The 18,866-nt window shown below is 38.0% G+C and overlaps 1 protein-coding gene across 1 annotated transcript in view; it reads right to left on the minus strand.

Moving 5' to 3' along the window:
* Positions 1 to 2,150: 2,150 nt before the first annotated feature.
* The window catches only part of LOC139145467 (neuronal acetylcholine receptor subunit alpha-10-like), a 49,372-nt gene continuing 32,656 nt past the window's right edge, over positions 2,151 to 18,866 (minus strand). The window contains exons 2-6 of the mRNA XM_070716665.1: positions 9,561 to 9,721; positions 8,975 to 9,019; positions 6,617 to 6,726; positions 5,674 to 6,206; positions 2,151 to 4,425 (exon numbers count right to left, since the gene is read on the minus strand). Coding sequence (XP_070572766.1) covers positions 3,833 to 4,425; positions 5,674 to 6,206; positions 6,617 to 6,726; positions 8,975 to 9,019; positions 9,561 to 9,721 — 1,442 coding nt within the window. The 3' untranslated portion in view covers positions 2,151 to 3,832. The remainder of the gene's footprint in view (positions 4,426 to 5,673; positions 6,207 to 6,616; positions 6,727 to 8,974; positions 9,020 to 9,560; positions 9,722 to 18,866) is intronic.

Below are 18,866 nucleotides of genomic sequence, written 5' to 3' on the forward strand. Positions count from 1 at the left end.
CCAAAAGCACCTAAGTGGTTGATCGTACAGTCTACATTTCTAACGACATTCTTCAGGTAAACTCTTTCTTGGATCACATAGGACTGACTATCGACTCACATCCATCCCATCTGTGAACCAATCAGGCAAAGTCATGAAAATAGCACTATGGGATTTAAGGTTCAAAGACAAGAAATTGACCTTTTTAAACTAGCTTTAATATACTTTTGTTTTCTTGTATTGACAGATGTATTTTTTCCTTTTTCGAAAATTGTATGAGCCCCGATGAAAATTACTATTTCAGTAACTCGGCCGCTCAGTAAAAGTGTAAATAAATAAATAAATAAATAAATAAATAAATAAATAAATAAACTATTCTCTAGTAGTTAATAAGCTCAGAACCCCCGTAATTATATATATTCGGAAAGCCTAGATATAGGGGAACATTTAGGGTACCATAGTTTCACCATTGTTTACATAACTATCACGTGACAGGTAATTTGCATAACCTTTCAAAAAATGGGTTTTCCTTATGTTTTGTTACAATGCTTTGAGGTATGTGGCTGAAATTCGTGTGAGTGCAAGCTGTCCTAAGGATCTTCCAAAATATGTCTCAGAATTTTTTTAAACCTTCTTGAACAATTTTTATGCCAGTTAAACTGGCAGAGCGGTGAATTTCACCCTAGTTGATTTCTTTAAAATTGTGCTTAAAAAAACCTAAGCAAGATATAAAAAATCTGAGACACATTTTGGAGGACCGTTATGACAGCTTGCATTCCAGCGAGTTTGAGTAAGATATTTTTAAGTAATGAGACAAAACATAGGGAAAACCGATTTTTGAAAGGTTATGCAAATTACCTGTCACGTGATATTTATGTAAACAATGGTAATACTGTGGTTACCAAAATGTTTCCCTATATCTAGGCTTTCAGAAAATATATAATTTATGGGGGTTCTGAGCTTACGTGAAGAGAATTGTTAGATTAAAAAGGTCGATTTCTTGTCTTGGAACCTGAAGGTGGCGTTGCACTCCTTTTTTCAAAGAAATTATTTCTTATCAAAGATGATATAAAAACCTTCCTATAGTCCCTGAGTGTTGCTAATAAGTGTGCACACACACTTAAATTAGTACATTCTCACAAACTTGTTTTAGCTTGAAAGTGAAATCATAAAAATAATGCAAAAAGATACAGCTAGTGGGGTTTTAATTAATTTAGAACTTTATGAAATTTAACATATCATTTGACCCAGAGTATATGTAGAAAAAAACGACAATTTTGTTTTGCGTTATCATTTCTCAGTATTATATGACAGACGTTGGTAGACTTATACTCAATAAAAGAGATTAAAATTATAAGTAACAAAACTGAACATACAATTATTCAAAATGTAGGAATTTTATCGCCAAAGAAAATTGTCGTTTTCTAATATAGTATGATGCGTGAATTTTCACAAAATTTGACCCAGCCAGAGTAGATTACTTTTTTACGACATTGACAAAGGGGAAAAAAGAGCCAGGAAATCGTGTGATTTGCATAAATTTGGATCAATTTACACTAGTGCTCTTTCTCATCCACCTTACGACCGTTTGTCATGCTAACATGTGAGCCAAACAAACATTTCAATTTTGGGTTAACAAATTCATGAAAATTGAATGAATTTTTGCACAAAAAGTGATTTGGGGGCAAAATACGCCGTGTTATGTGCAACGCTTCCTGAAGCAACATTTTAACGACAAAGAGTGAAACTTGGACCATAGCTAGTGTCAGATAATATCATATTGAAAATTATGTTTTTAGTATTACTCATATATTAAACGTCATGACAAGGTATACGAAAAATGTGAACATTTTTGTGATCTTCAGTATTCCAAAAACGAATAAAGGATGGTCATGAGCCAGCCGATCTTAACGTCATAATTTTAAAGATGTGTTCAGTTACGTTTGAGCGACCGATGACTCGCATACAATACAATCTTGACGAATCAGTCACGACTGTACGCATTCTCTTTACAAGTAACTATTCCCTGAAAAGGTATAAAAAGGTTTTATAGCATTTTTTCACTTTTTCAATGTTTATTTCTTTGGTCTCCTTCCAATTCCGTTATACGCCACCTCAGCAGCGCAGGCGCTGTCACCTGACCGTAATTAAGTCCGCTTAACCCCTTTCCATTAAAATTCCTGGTGTAACTTTATTTGTCTCTATAACTCTTACAAAACGTAAATGTACCTTATCGAAATACATTGTCTGGTATTGAGGGCGCTACGACATTGAAATAGATAATGAGGCAAGAAATGAGTTGAGTTCACTTCAAATAACAGTCTCAGTACTGAGCTTCCTATATGTACACTTCAGATATACTTAATGTAGAGACTTTCCTTGCAGGAAGGGGTGTCATTCACCCAGAAAGACAAATAAATAAAGAATGGGCATACCGTATTAAAAAACGGCGTTAAGATGAATGATCTTTGACAACTAATCGTGACTTGTTTGGCAGCGATGATCATCAGACTTCGAGAAAACATAACACAGCAAAAGATGTGGAACAATTCATGGTTTGCTTTTGTCAGCGAATTTTTGGTATTTGCCAATTTTTGTATGGTACTGACGCACGTATGAAACTACCGCTACTTGGTCTGTCATCATTTAGGGGATAGATGACTGGTGTATTTACATGACATTTATTAATATACATTAGTTGATATGTACATGCGATAAAAATTGTGATTCTTTGCATCTATGAAAGAAACAAAAAAAAACCATGAAGTTTAGTTGAGTGTATGACCGAACATTCTTATTATTATCATAAAGAATTCCTGGAAGTCGCACCATATCATCTTTAAGTTGTAGACTTGTTGGATAATTGTCACATAATACATGTTTGCCGTGCACTTAACTTTTATATTGTGAAGGATGAAGGGAAATGTAACTTATGACGACAGAAATAAGCTCCAAGCACACTGCCCACTAACGCAAATTATACTGTACGGCACCCGTCTATTTTAGTTAGTAATTAAGATACTGGTCAGTTTTGGGGGGCTTTGGGGCGGTGGATTTGTGGGGATGGGTCACCAGGTTTTCGAGTTTGGTGATAGGGGGTCATCATGTTTTGTAAATGTTCAACATACTGTGGGGTTCAGTGTGTTTAATGCAACGTACCAGCCATGAATCGCACTATTCAGTCTCAAATTTTGGCGCGCCCTTCGAGCATCTAATTTTAATAAATCAGGTATATCAGAGATATGCGGATGTCTTTTAAACTGAAAGTTTGTATACTCATTATGGTGAAATCTGCAATGCCTATACAAAGCATGTAAAAAATCTGATCCTAGACTGTTTTATAATTTCAACTTTTTTGTGACCTTTGGTACCGTAGGGAGTCACCCTGTTTTCTATAGTTGGCATCGGTGGGGTAACAGCGTTGTTCTTTTTTCCAATGGCGATTATCAGCCTTTTATTCCCGCCGACCGAAGAAACTGACCAGTCTCTAAGTCATAGAATCGCAGTACTTAATACTGCATTGAATGGTTGTGCGGCAAAATATTATATTTACGATGAAATAGTATGTACAAATAAACGGTATTCTTTGTAGGTTCAAATTTGTCTTATAGCGACGGGACAAAAAACTTCTGAACTCTTCGGGGTATTTTTCCCGCCATGTTCAGAGCACATGGAAAAAAATCTCGGCAGAGTGACCTTTGCCACCACACGTGACGACAACAAAAGTAGCCATTTTTCTTCTGTTCTGAGTATATAAAATTTTCATGAAAACGGCTCTTGCTCCTGTAAAATGTGTTTTATCGAAGTCTCTCCACACACACAGGGTCTGTGGTTGTCTCTAAGTAAATGCTAATTATTCTTCCTCGTACACGGGCACATCCAAACTTTGCACGTAAAGGAATGTCAAGTATCCAACAAGTAACCCAGTAAGTGATATGAGATATATGATCAAGTACACTCGATCGATAATCCTGGCGACTGCTCGCCATTCGTTCATTCTCTTTCGCTCCTCGTAGAGGGAGATATCGCTCACTCGATCACAATCGTCTTCGTCGTCGCTGGAGCTTCTTCCCACATCGGCGCCATCGTGCGAGTTCATTTTGGCGATGTGAATGCCGCCATCAACGATGAAGACGCCGTTCGGAGTTCGGTGAGGGTCGACTTCTCCCGGTTTGACCTCATGAACGTAACCGTGGTTATAGGTTTCGAAGTTTTTCCTGCTGTTTCGCCGCTCTCTCTTTCTCCTTTCTTTCTCTTTCAATTGTAGGACGTAGCGTTTGGCTCGCTCTTTCTGGCACACCAGTGGTGCCATGTATTTGAATACCAGCGTTCTGAGCCATCTCGGTACTCTCTGACAGTGCGGTCCTTTGAAATGCATGCTTAGTGTCAGTCCAATCACAAGCGAGGATATTGCAACCAATCCGATGGAAGAGAAAAAGTAACGCTCTGAAAGATTAAAGAAAACACTCTGATTAGATCAAAATTTTTTCTGACGTCATGGGATCAAGAGTCAAAGGTAACATTGTCAATCTTTGTATTTTGACTTTGCAATACAAATTATTCTTGGGGAGCTTTTCCAGCTATGTTACATCGCAGGCACAAACTACACTGTTTCTAAAGACTTTTGTATTTGTTTTTATTTATTTAAGAGAACTTTGCAATTAGTTGAAAGAAAAAACTGCAATTTATACCCGTCTCCTTACCCATGAAATGTATGAATTAACTAGTATATACAACATCCATTGGGTAGGTGTGGGTCATATTCATTATCTATAATTATTCGCGTTGAGAGAGAAAGAAAGAGAGAGAGAGAGAGAGAGAGAGAGAGAGAGAGAGAGAGAGAGAGAGAGAGAGAGAGAGAGAGAGAGAGAGAGAGAGATGCAAGTATAATCTTTCGAGAACAGAGCGCGAGTTGTAGTTCGTGATTTGATGCATTCGGATGATGAAAAATTAAGAATTAAACGTTTGTAGGGAAACAAGCAAAAGCACATCAGAGATCCTCGAAGACTGGTTGACGTGAGATATTGTTGCGCTGGTTACCGAATTAAGTAAATGAACCATGGTCAGTTGATTGTACTTTTCCAAAAGCTGGAAATAATAGTTTTCTAGCAAACATGTTGCAGAGATGCTCTACAATAAAGCACACTTGTTGGGAAACTTTAAGTATTAAAGGTATACTGTCAACTGTTCCAATTTTGCCACAGTTACCATGGAAAGAGAAAATCTAACCAATCACAGATTTTAAGCGGGTGGCCGCTTTTTAAAAACAGCGCCCCCACACGGGCATTTCGAATACCAAGGAACGTCCCTTTGACCATATATGGGCATATTTAGATTACAGGTGACTGTATACCTTTGACTACCGATCAGGAAACACAACGTATAACCCGAGACAGCTTACAAAGAGAATTAAAAACTTTTCTTACAGAATTATTGTGCCAATGATATGATTTAACCCTTTCACCACCATGGATTCACCCAAACCTATTGTTATGAATGGTGATTGTGGATCTGAATACAGGGCATTGGGGGATGAAGAGGTTTAAGTTTCATCTTTGCCTCTGTTCCTTTAATGCTTTAGACCTTAGGCGTTGCAGGCTGTACATGTACACGTCCCTCAATCGTGAACTATTTCCTTACACAAGAAGTCATTGCAAGAAAAGCTCAGAACACTCACGGCGTTGAATTACTTACGCAAGTAGGGAAGATGTTCTGAATTCGGTGGCATGAACTCGGAGAGTACGTTGAGGAAGACAAACTGTGATAGCATACTAGTCACCCACAGCGTCACCCTCTCGCCGGAGTCTGACGGTAAGTAAAAGGCGACGGCAACCAGCGCACTCGCGAGGTAGGACGGGAACACGATGTTGAATATGTAGAACGTTGATCTTCGTTGGAGATGCATCGTGTAGGTGAGCTTGGGGAACGGTACCGGGCAGCAGGGATCCAGGACCGACTCTCGGATCTTCGGCATGCCCAGTAGGATCCATTCGCCGTTGCTGACGAACAGTTTGGTGTTGGAGCCCGGGTCGAGGACCAGGTCGATCTTGTCCAGGGGATACGACCACGAGGCGAAGGTGAAGTGGCAACGCTGCTGGTCGAAGGGAAAGTACCTGGCGTCGACTTTGCAGGTGGCCTGCAACACGTCCGGTTGTAGAGCTGTCACCTTACCGTCGCTCGATATGATGGCATCAGTGTCGTAGTGTCTCAAAAAGCCAGGCGTTACGCTGTAGCAAAAGAAAACGAATTTCGATATTTGATGATAGGATTGCTCTATTTTAAATATTTCTATATTTTGTAGTCTTTCCATTTTTTTAATGTAATAACCATCTCCAAATTTCGACTTCTGGAATTTGTCAGTAATCTTTAGGGGTGAAGTTCGTTTAATAGGGAGATCGAACTGCAGCTGCACGTTTCGACCTCTGAGTCAAACGTTCGCTGACCCTAAAGAAAGTTGTGGCTAGCGCCAATATGGCCACCGCCTGCCGAGTACTTTTCTCTACAAATTCAGTTGTGTTATGTGATAAATGTTACTGGCAATGTCAATCTCCACTGCCTTTATACTGTCAATGAAATACGACGACTCAGATCATTACCCTGTGTACCAGAACACCTAATTGGTTGCGCGCTCACTTACCCGTTGACAAGGGTGATATCTGGTTGCCACAAATTCGATATCGGTACTCTTATTTCATCAATGCCGCCGTAATTGCTTGGATCCCACAGCATGAATTCGTCTGTCCAGATCTGAAATTTTAGTCAAATCAGAATTTTGTAAATAAACGTTCTTCCTGTCGACAAAGTCAAGGCAAACCTAGTGACAGCTGGGGTTCACTGATGAGCGTTGGTGGCGCCCTGCGCGTGCACTTAAAGCTTTAAGTGATGGTTACCCTTGCCGTTGTCTCGACATGTCAATACGCGGGGTACCTTTTAAACATGAAAAAAACGCGGCTGGAGTTAAATTTTACCTATCAAAACAGACATGATTAAACCTGATGAAACATGATTAAGGAGAACCCGTCGTCTTAACTGCGCATGTGCGACTTTCTTGTTTACAAACAATGTATTTCGTACACGATATCTAGATGCACCTCATCATCATAGCTGTAACATTGAAGTAGATTTTGACATATATGTTTTAACTTTCATCAATCACCATCGTACCTTGGATACAGTGTTTACATTGGTCGCATGGGTCCCATATGACCTCTGAGCGCAGTTCCGGGGAATTTTAAAATGTGTTCACATGAAACAGAATGGCCGGCTTCTTGGGTGATTAAATACGATTTTAATATGTCTAGACTTATTAAGATTTGATTTTACGATACAATATCATTGTATGGCCGAGTCCAGGAAGATTAGAAGTGTTATTACCATCGACTCAATTTCACACGTGAGAGCTACAACTTCATCAACGTTCGCGCCAGGATAGCGACCCTGAAAGGGAAACCATCGTCGGAACTGCGCTTGTGCGAGTTTATCGTTTACAAACAATGTATTTCGTGCACGATATCTAGATGCACCTCATCATCATAGCTGCAACGTTCATATTATACGATGCAGATTATGACAGACATGTTTTCGTACCTTGGACACAGTGTTTACGTTGGTCGTATGGTTCAGATTCGACCTTTGAGCGCAGTTCCGACGACTGTATCCCTTTAACACAAAGTCCTGACGGCTGCAGTCGAACAATATTATATATTTCATCCCAGACAAAATTATGGGTGTCTTTTAGGTTATAATTAATAGGGGTGACTATGTGTGTCACAAAGCTTTATCGTCCTGTGATGCATTCGTATCAGTGAGCCGCTTGCGATCGCATTTGTTGGCCCTCAGCGCGACATAATTAGATAAAACATGCTAATATTTGAGAAGTTCAATTTCATTAGAATATGATTCATTTTAAATCCAATTTTCTCAAACAGTTGGTAAGGGACAAAACATAAGTACATTTTGTCACGTGACGGTAGAGTAAAAACTAGAGAATAAAACGTGAACTTGACGTCATGTCAGTACACTTAAAATGCGAAATTAAATTGTATTTTCTGTTCCTCTTCGGCGGGTTTAAGATCTTTCTATTCAAGTCTTGCTACTAATACTGCATTTTCAGAATTAGAGCGCGAAGCCACTGCAGTGAACTGCAATAAAACTGCTTACACTAATTAGTTTCAGCTGTAGCCGTGGCCACTTTGGTGTTGAACAAGGCTACTTGATAAAGACCAAAAGTCTGCTTGTACAAAGGCAAACTAGCTCTGTCTGAGGCTCGAGTTTGAAATGAGAGTTTACGATTGGCACCCTGTGTTCAAGATTAAGATACAATGTAACATTACCATGCACTGGTCCATGTACAAATCTTTTTTATTTCAACTTCCCCAGACAAACTGTCTGCATGGGACATACAATATTGTCGACTTTGCCGGCTGGCTACAGCTGAAACTAATTAGTGTGAGCAGTTTATTGCAGTTCACTGCAGTGGCTTCGCGCTCTAATTCTGAAAAGGGTTGTAATACTGCATTTTGAAATCTTAACGATTCACACAGATCCGTCTCCCGAGGCAGAGTCCGTTTCTAGCTCCATGGTCAGACAAAGGATACAGCCCCGTCTCAAGCGATGACGCGATGGACTTGCTGTATACCTGAGTGTTGACCATCTTTCGTCTCCCAGTTATTCGCTTACATGAAAATTGAGATGGTTCAACTGAACACATTAGCGCTCAAAACACTGACAACTCCATATTGAATTATATTAAAAGATATTTCAAATATCGGTAAATCTTGGGTTATTTGTTTTTCTAGTACCAAAATTAGCACGGTGACCCCCCGATTATTATTCTTGATTTTGAAAGAGAATGGTTGAAAGATTCCTTAAAGAAAGTTTGGGCAAAAGTTTCAGTCTTTCACTTTCGAGGCGCATACTACCTTAAAGCGAAATCAAAATGCCATGTTGCCACAGGTACCCGGATGTGAACGTCATCTTATCGGTTACCACTCACCTGACTCATCCATACTTTCATGTAGATAGCCTGGTCTTGTTCGTCCTGAGAAATGGAAAAATGCATGACGTTACTCTGTTTTGTCACATATTTTGAATCGATGGCGTCATCGCGAAGGCGATTAACATATCATTAACTGCAATATCGTTACTGCACTACTGTCACAGAACATGTTCCAGTTTGAAAGTAAGTTCTGATGATACTGGTTGCGAATTGTGTCCATCTTTATACTATCTTATGGTAATCGGCTTTTTTGTAAAACCATTGAAACCAGTATCAAATAAATTTTGCCTTAAAAACTAAAACAGTGAAAAGTTAAAAGAGTGAAAAACATTTGTCTACTTTATTTAACCAAAGAATATAGCGGTGAAAAAGAGGGCTTCTCTAGCCTTTCCGTCGTGAAACACAAAACTCTTTGTCGAGATAGACAACGTATTTGTTAGATTGTCACGGGGTAGAAACTTCGCCACTCGATATTATTACTATACGGCCCATTTTCTCAGACTGAAAGATTCGTCGCTTAAGGGCGCTTTCCTGCAGGATGTGTCTCTCATAATGAGGCGGCGAATCTTTCAAGAATACTTACTATATTCAGAATCTGTATGGGCGTCATTCTGTGTAGCACCGTTACCGTTTTCGAATCGTTCAGCAGCGGTCTAATGTACCTCCGGTGTTCATGGTCCTGGAACAGGTCCTTGACAAGCTGAGACGTTAGGTCAGATTTCGTTCGGTTGCTCTGAGCGTCAGCTGCAAGAAAGATCAGTTCGTTCAAAGATTTATCGTATATTCAAAGAACCCGCTTCCTGCAAGAAGGAGTGAACAAACTGAATTGGTAAAAGAAATGCAATTCTCAAAAAAAGAAAACAATAAATTATAGCGACTTTTGTATATATATAGTAATTAAAAATGATATTTATCATCGTTTTCATCTATTGTTCGGGGCAATTTTTCACTGATAAATCCATCTGTTGAAAGAGATGACCTTATGAAGAAAGCTGTTCACTCATATAATGGCGCCAAACTGGCGACCAGCTGGCACACAAAAAGACCAAATGTCGGTATCATTTCGCCCGCAATGTCTGTTACTACTTTTTTTCTAAATATCAAAATACTTTTCCTCAAAATAAAGTTTAAGCAGCCTTCAGGTGTGTTTTTTTTTCAACATTGTCGAGTCTCTAATACGTTTCGCAACTGTGCGGTGAGATACGCCCTCAACGAGAAAATGTAGAATTATTCTCGGCGCTGTCATCGTGCCCCAAGATGCATGGCGGGAAGGTGATCGAATCGCGGGGCCGCATGGCACTACCTAATTTCTGTTTCTCGTCCGCACGCGAAGATGGCGGTCAAGCAGTGACGGTCAGAATCAACATGAATTATCACCGACTTATTAAACGACACTGATAACATATCTGTTTCATATCTGTTTTATGGCTGGATAAGCCTGCTAAAAATAAAATTGGAAATCATGCAAATATAAGTTCTACTGTCATACACCCAGTCATTTCGACATGATTTAAACAGGAAACTGTCATATACAAACAAAACACACACAAATCAGAAAAACTTGATGAAACATAACAGCATGGTCCCTCTATCACGTGATTACAGCTAAACTGAACTTTGGACAACCAAGAATCGTGTAGAATGGCTGGATAATTTCAGAAACGAAAATTGCCTCTCGACGGTACCGATATAAAAGATCTATAATTTTACATCGATTGCACGTTGTTAGGCTACTAATGCCAACCTGTTCAACCATGTCACCAATATGGTTTGGCCCAGATCCATTGTTATCAATGGCGAATGTGGACATGTTAACAGGTATTCGGGGGGGGCATAAGGTTTGCATAACGACAGGGCGATATAAACCCTATACCCTTCTATAAGATACAGGGAATGCGCTGATTTAGCAGACCCTGTTTCAATATATTGAACACAGAAGCACTGTGCCTATTAAATGTCTAACAACATCAAAAAGCAAACAAAGCCGTCAAATGTTTCACAGTGACGTCAGTGCTGGCAGTTCTGTTGTAAATCAGCGATTACTCATGAAATAATTTCAGAGAACTGGAATTGTTTATTAATGTATAGCCCACAGTTGCTACCATTGTTATAAATAAAGGATTTGGTGGCTAATGAATAGGCCGTAATGAGTGTTAGGCGCATTCAGTATGAGTCAAACGAGAATGTATGTCTATATCTTTGTTGTCGCTTACATCACTCCCACTGCCAATGAAGAATATACTTCATTTATTTATTTATTTATTTATTTATTCATTTATTTATTTATTTATTTATTTATTTATTTATTTATTCCCTCTTTACTGATAGAGCTTGAAAATAAAAACAAACTTTGTCAAAATATTTTGCTAGGCGGGAAGATTGTAGCAGTCATCAGGTCATCGATCGATCAGTTTCTTTAGACTGGTTTTGAACACCATATAGAACGCGAAGCATCGCTCGGAACAGTCTGTCTACCTGCTCGCCTACAACGATCTCAATGACCTCGTTCCAGCATGGTGGCGAAGCAGATGGTGCCGCTATGATGAATGTGTCCAATTTCAATAGGAAGGCAACGCAGCTTTCTCTGTTTAATGGTTATGACGTGTTGAGGGGGTATTGATTTTGCCCCCTTTTTAAAAAAAATCCCTGTTTCTGACTCACCCTGCCATATGTAGAATTATTACCGATCACACAAATCACTTCTGGCAATATGGGACAGTCAATGAAGATTAAGTGTTCAGCAAACTGTGGAGGAAACGCAATCTCGACGACATTCGCTCGTTTCACGGTTGTTACGGCCTGTCAAATCTGTTCAGCGATAGCTCACTTTCCGTATAGCTCTGACTCACGGCCGGACAATGGCGCTTCGGTGTTGAAATTGATAATTCATTTCATAGCATTCGGACGTTTTTGCTTTATGGTTGGTACATTGAATTAGTCGTTATACATATACAGTTGTCAATTGAAATGAACACACTTCCGTCAAGGTAATTACATAAAGCGACCATAGTCGCGAAACCCGGTCGCGAAACAAACAGTGCTATCAATAACACTAATGCCACTCGTAAATTTCATTCACTATTTTACAACATTTATACTATTATCAAATACTTTTGGAGGGAAAAATCGAAATTGTCAATTTCCCGTGACCTGCTTTGCGACAGAACGGCGGAACGCGGAGGTCGTAGAGTCACCAATTATACCAGCTCGCCGCAAACGTTTTCAACTATACCTCTTTTGTTTCGCATTGCAACATTTCCCCTGTGCGCGTTTAACCGTATTGAAATTTATTCATAATAGTTTCCATGGAAACCGACAGTGATACAATCGATGAGCATGTTTTTCTTTTTTTCTTTACAATTGGTCCCTTTTGCCTCGACAAAAGTAATCCCATTAAGAAACACAATCAAAGTCAAAGCGAAAACAAATTGTCTGTTTGATAAATCGTCTATAACAAACTCTCCATGTATGCCTTTCATGCACAGAGTGATCCGCGTAGAATTGAATCAAAATGGGTCACAAGTTTTGTATTGATTGCCAATTTCCCTCAAAGCTTCGACCATAGTGTACTATTTGGTAAAATCATATTAAAGCTCCATTAACCGTTAATTTTTAATGTAGTTTTTGTTATTTTTGTTCTGTCCACAAAATACAGTCTCTTGATCTACTCATACAATAATGTCGACTAACCCAATGTTCTATAAAAAACTGTTTCTCCATAACGTCAGTTATCGTTAACAGCTGAATTTTAGTGCGAACTGGAATTCAATTGTCAACATTGCACATTTTACTCAGTGCCAGGGTGTTACCGTGGTAATGCTCTGTATGTCAAAATCCTCACACGTTTAGCAAAAATAAGAAAATGCACTTTTTTCTAATATAAAAATTATGAAAATCCACTCAAAAGTTTAAAGATATTGCCCTTTAAACTGGCAACTCTGATCAAATTTTGGAACCGTAGCATGTTTCATCCATATCTCGAAGTTTCCGCTCATTAAGGTAGTTTGCGCCTCGAAAGTGAAAGGTTTAAACGTTTGCTCGAACTTTCCTTAATAACATTTTCCACCGTTATCTTACCAAATCAATTATAAAATTTGGGGTCACAGCGCCTTTACTTACAATACAAATTTCCCACATGTACCGTATGCTTCTGCATTTGTTGGTGTTGGTCTTTTTGGTCATTTTTTGTTGTTTCTTTTGGTTTGCCTGACGATTATGAAAATTTAAAGAATAAATACAAAATCTAACTTTAAAACACGATGCAAATCATCGCGAAGCCGTAAATGAGCATCGGTCTTACTGCCAAAGGACAACGTGTCAGTCCAAGCACCCGTTTGTTTTGTCGGGATCTTCAGTAACAGACTCTCATTTCTGTTCTTTCTTGTCAACTCCATGGTGTAAGTTAGCGACAAATACGTTTGTTACGAAGGTCAGTGTGAAATTTCAGGAATCCAAAGAATATACAAACGAGTATTTGTTTCTTCTTTGTTTCTTATACATGTAACAATGTCAAGGCGACCTTTTACTGGAATTATATGCATTGCAAAGATTAATATGTTCACAACGAATACTTAATAGGAACGAGGTTGAAATGGCTACTGTTCTTCCGTGTGTATCTCGTCCTACGTTAGGATAACCTAACAAAACAAGAAACTTATGTATTTTTAAACAGAGTTAAAAAAAGGCGAATACAGTTCATATTACAGCAATTTAAAATTTACCAATTCCCCTGACCCTATATATTATGATACTGTTACAAATGAATTGAAGGTAAGGCTATCGCGAACTGCGTGTCATGGCAATACATGAATAAAAATATCAATTTTTTCATATTTTATATCATTTCATACTTTCGGTATTGCTTAGCAAACAAGAAGCAGACATGTAGATTCATTCTCAATGATTATTTGAGAATATCTTTGTTTGGTGATTAAGTATCGGCATTAAAAATGTTAGTCTTGGATTTCACAAGTTCATCCTCCTCAGAGCGCAGAAGGAACAAGTCGATCAGAACTCCCGGGAAAGAGCATATAAGATTCAGAGCAGTGCTCAAGGACAGTGGTCTCGTGAAGGTGACCTTGATGCCATTGATTGAACATACAAACGTGCTTATCCTCCTTTCCTAACCTCAACAAACGGAAATCAAACACACACTAAACCTCCATCCTTTCGGGGTTTTTATGCATGATCAATACTTGCCTTAAATGTGCAAGTCAGAGACTTTTTAGCCACACAGTGCCGTCATTATTTCAAAGAAAACTATAATATAAGTTTCAATTTTATAGCGAATGAAAATTAAATAAATTAAATACGCTTTAAATATATTCACATTTGCCAAATTAGTTTCACGCTTAGAAAAATTGAAGTTTCATCGCAGCGTCACAGTACATGAATGAACCTTTCAAACTCCTCATTATAGTGTACACTTATAACTTGTGCCAACGTTGTACCATTGCAATACTTAAAGGGACAAAGTCGCCCATTTTTTCATGAAGTTTGTTTGATACGAGATACTTCTTATATCGTTTGACATGTTTAAAGATACTGAATGAATGGGTGACCATGCATATATTCGACCCCAATTTTCGACAAATTAAATGAAACCATGGCTAAATGAATTATTGGTCATGACCATTAATTCATTTTCTTCACGGTTTCATGTATCGTGTCTAAATCGGGGGTCGAATATATGAATGGTCACCCATTCATTCAGTATCTTTCAACATGTCAAACAATATAAGTAGTATCTGTATCAAACAAAATTCATGAAAAAATGGGCGACTTTGTCCCTTTAAGATGAGCATGCGATGGTGTTTATGCACACTGAACCATGAAGCTATCATCAGGTTCTAGTAGCTACTACTGATAGTGAAATGAACATGATTAATATACAATGATTTATGGACACGCCAGCTTTGCTTTCAAATAAGATCATTAGCCTTTCAAATGTATATCAGGTGACATTTCCATCTTATTATCTCAAGTCGCCGAAAAACAATTTATCTGATGTTTTTTATTGTCGTTGCAAGCGCTTTAATGAAATCAATTTTGCGATTATATTCCAGATGCAAAGTTGCACACTAAGGCATTTGACAATACCGAGCCAATAACCGTGTCATTTCTTTTCACGAATTTACAAAGAAAAGGAAACGAAATAGGTATCTATAGAGGTTTTATACCTTTAATTAAAAAAGATAATTAATATCACGTTAACATCACTGTCATCGAAAGGTGGATGAATTTAGTCATTCACGAGGCTGAGAACTGCTCCTCGCCTTTTCCTTGACATGCGCATTATCACTGCACATCGCATTCTTCCCTGAACAACTAATCTGTTTTTTGTCTCTTTGTTCCTTCCTTTCTTTCTTTCTTTCTTTCACTCTGAGACTCGAAACAATAATCGCTTTTTTTCTACAAATAAAAGCGAAGGCAAAATCAAGACATAAGTACACCACCCAATTAAATTTATCAGTATTTAGCATGTCTGAAGATCATAACCTTTCACGTTTGTTGCGAGTTATCATTCTTGTGTCTCTCTAACTATCTATCTATCTATCTATCTATCTATCTATCTATCTATCTATCTATCTATCTATCTATCTATGTATGTATGTATGTATATATATATATATATATAGTCATATATATATATATATATATATATATATATATATATATATATATATATATATATATATATATATATATATATCCTTGATAATCCCCTTTTAATAGCCTTTAATGCACACTCACTATATTACGCACGCACGGTCGTGTTGGAGCACTACCCTAATTACCTATAATTACACGCATTGTCGTACTTTCACAAATTGAAGGTTTTAAAGTTTACTTTAACTGCTGAATAATTGTTTGATCCACATGAATGTTGCTGTTGCTTGGGGGTTTTTTTTCATCAAAAGTGAAATGGAATACAAAATCATGAATTGGTGCGTATGCGCTCAGGTGTGTTCATCAGACATAATACATTATAACACGCCAGGTGCTCATCACGTCATGTGACGGGGAAATAGATATACCTAGTCCTCAAACAATCGACAAAAGTGACGTCAGATGGTATTTTTGAAACACAATTTCCCTCGGGAAAAGTTTTTGACCAAATTTGGACAAGTGCCCGCTCACGTGACCGTAGTGTCGTCTGCAGCTCTGAAACAGTGGCGGGTTTTGAGCACCGGGGATGAGCGATTGAGAAGAGCCTCTCCCTAAAACAGCAAGATTTTCCATTCCAACAGCGTAGGACTTGAACTCTAGCGTTCATTAACGATAAAAAAGATTCAAGTGCAACCAAGGATGTTGCTAGGTACGTTAGAATATTTTTTTTGGAAGACAGTGGTACTACTGTTACTGCTGTGGAGAAATCGCCAAGTAAACTTGTCACAGTCATGGATTGGTGCGGTGCATTTATATCAAAACATATTAAACGCTATAATATAATACAACATGGGCGTGTAGCGTGTCATAAAACACCTAAACTCTGATCTTTATTCCGGCTACAGCGCCCGTTTATTACCCTCGTAGCCGTGTGTTACCAGAAACGCATCGCTACCTCTTGGCCTACGGCCTCGGGCAATAACAATGTGTTTCTGGTAACGCACTGCCTCTCGGGGATAATAAATGCGCGCTCAAGCTCTTATGACTAGATAATATGTGTTTTGTAAGCAGTTACGCGCAAAGCCTATGGTACACTTTAGCAGTATAGAAGGTATTGATATTTCGCGTCACCTTGACACTTTGTTTGGCACGTGAAAGTAAAGTCGCACACGACAATCTTTGTCATGGATGGTCTCTCACATGAGAAGGAGATTTCAAAAACCTCGTTCCTTTTTATTAGATACCGTGCTAATACAATACATTTTGAATATTCAGTTGTTCGTGAATACTCCACCGCCAAAACGGATGAATTGTCTCGCAGATGGTTGTGCTATATTGCTTCCAGTGTAGCCTTTGATACTCTACAATCGGGCAGAGATACCAGCTGATCGTGAACTCACATTCAGATTGTTATATATATAAATATATATATATATATATATATATATATATATATATATATATATAATATATATATATATATATATATATATCGTTGTGCGTGTTGATGGTAGGAACCTATTTTCTCAACATAGATGGACAACCATATTGGTGAAGTTTCCTAATGAAAGAAGTGCCCCAATTAACTCTCTAACCCTGAAAGTGTTCAGGCAGTCGTAAATTGCCCACTATCTGCCTGTCTTAATTTCCAGCAGTTGATTTTAACGGTACATATCCTCCATTAAGATTTGTTTTCAGTCACGAAAGAGAAATTCCACTTTAGCTCGATTTACGACAGTAAGTACACCGTTCGCCTTCCTATCTAGCATTTTTATTAAACCCCAGAGTTTAATTCGGGGTGAAGTTTGACAAGGATTTGCAAACGATCATCAGTGACGTCACGTGCTAATTATTTTTTTTGGCATTATGACACCCATGGAAAAAGCTTGTGATGAAAGATTCCGTCGGATTTGTTTGAAGAGCAACAATTACATACAATTACGAGCAAAGTGGCAACTTTCATGTTTATGATCATTTTTTTTCAACAATTCGAGAAAATCAATGTTTTCGTCTTTTTTTTTACTCAGTGATATCTCTAAAGGACAAAGGTCATCATTGAATGCTTTTTGAGAGCACCACTGTCTCCACTACCTGCATTTATTTCCTAGCCGCCCACATCAGATGTAAATTTGCATCAACATGTCATTTCGGCTTGATATAATGAGAATAGTGTTATAATAATACAAAGGATGCATCTTGTCAATGCGCCTATGAGACAGATATTCGGACTATCAAATTTAATTTTTCTCTGATATACCACTTGTGGGGGCTCATTTTAAAGCTTTTGGAGTAAGAAAAACGTTTAGAGTCTTAGTTTTTCGAAAATCAAAAAAATTATTTTTCCCCATATAGTTAACACAAGAATGGTGGCCAGTTTTGAATGAGAATTATTGCTAAATGTTAGTTAATTGTTTTTCCCGTACCAAAAATTGCACAGTGATCCCTGATTTTTATTCATGATTTGGTAAGAGAATGAGGAAAAGTTTCATCCAGGAAAGTTTGAGTAAAGTCTTTTCACTTTCGAGGTGCTTACTATCTTGCAATGGTCCACATTCACTTCGATTCAGCCAAATCCAGACTAGTTTATGCAAATTAACAGCCATCATGATTATGCCAAATTCTATTTTTCTGTGCTTCCAACGTGCCCCGTTCTGTTTAACCAACGGCACCATTTTCATAATCTGTCGCCGAAAACATATTCGCTCTGGTTATTAGATTTTTGAACATCTTTTCCATCAGTCTTGCAAGTTTTCGCAAGCTAAACAATAAGCTTTGTCAATTAATTATTATAGTTTAAAAAATGTACATGTTCCTTTTTGACATTTTTCAGATTGCGATCACGATGTTCTATTGCGTCGGCGTTTATATTCCTGTCATTATACAAAGCTAGTTATTCAAAAGTATAAATATGTTCCAGTTGAATGACAGATTTATTTGCCCATTTTAAAATGTCGAAATCTTCACATCAACAAACATATATTACACTCAGAATAGTCAACTGTAATAAAAGCCTTCTAAATGGTCTGTTCTTGTAAATTCAACAGTGTGAAGCGATGGGTATGTGCAGATTTTGAAAAAAAAAAACTACTCTTTACCATATGTGGTATTGTCATACATTACACTGTCTCCGGTGACCTCGTTATGTCGAGATAAGGCCATTCGTGATCAAATAAAATCAAAACTTTGTGGAATGATAAAGGTGGTTTGATGGAAAAGCTCCGATTGATGAATTGGCTTTTTATCCTGGTGATACAATTTGTTTAAGTGACCTTTTTCACGA

The sequence above is a fragment of the Ptychodera flava genome, chromosome 12, assembly GCF_041260155.1.
Source record: "Ptychodera flava strain L36383 chromosome 12, AS_Pfla_20210202, whole genome shotgun sequence".
NCBI lineage: Eukaryota > Metazoa > Hemichordata > Enteropneusta > Ptychoderidae > Ptychodera > Ptychodera flava.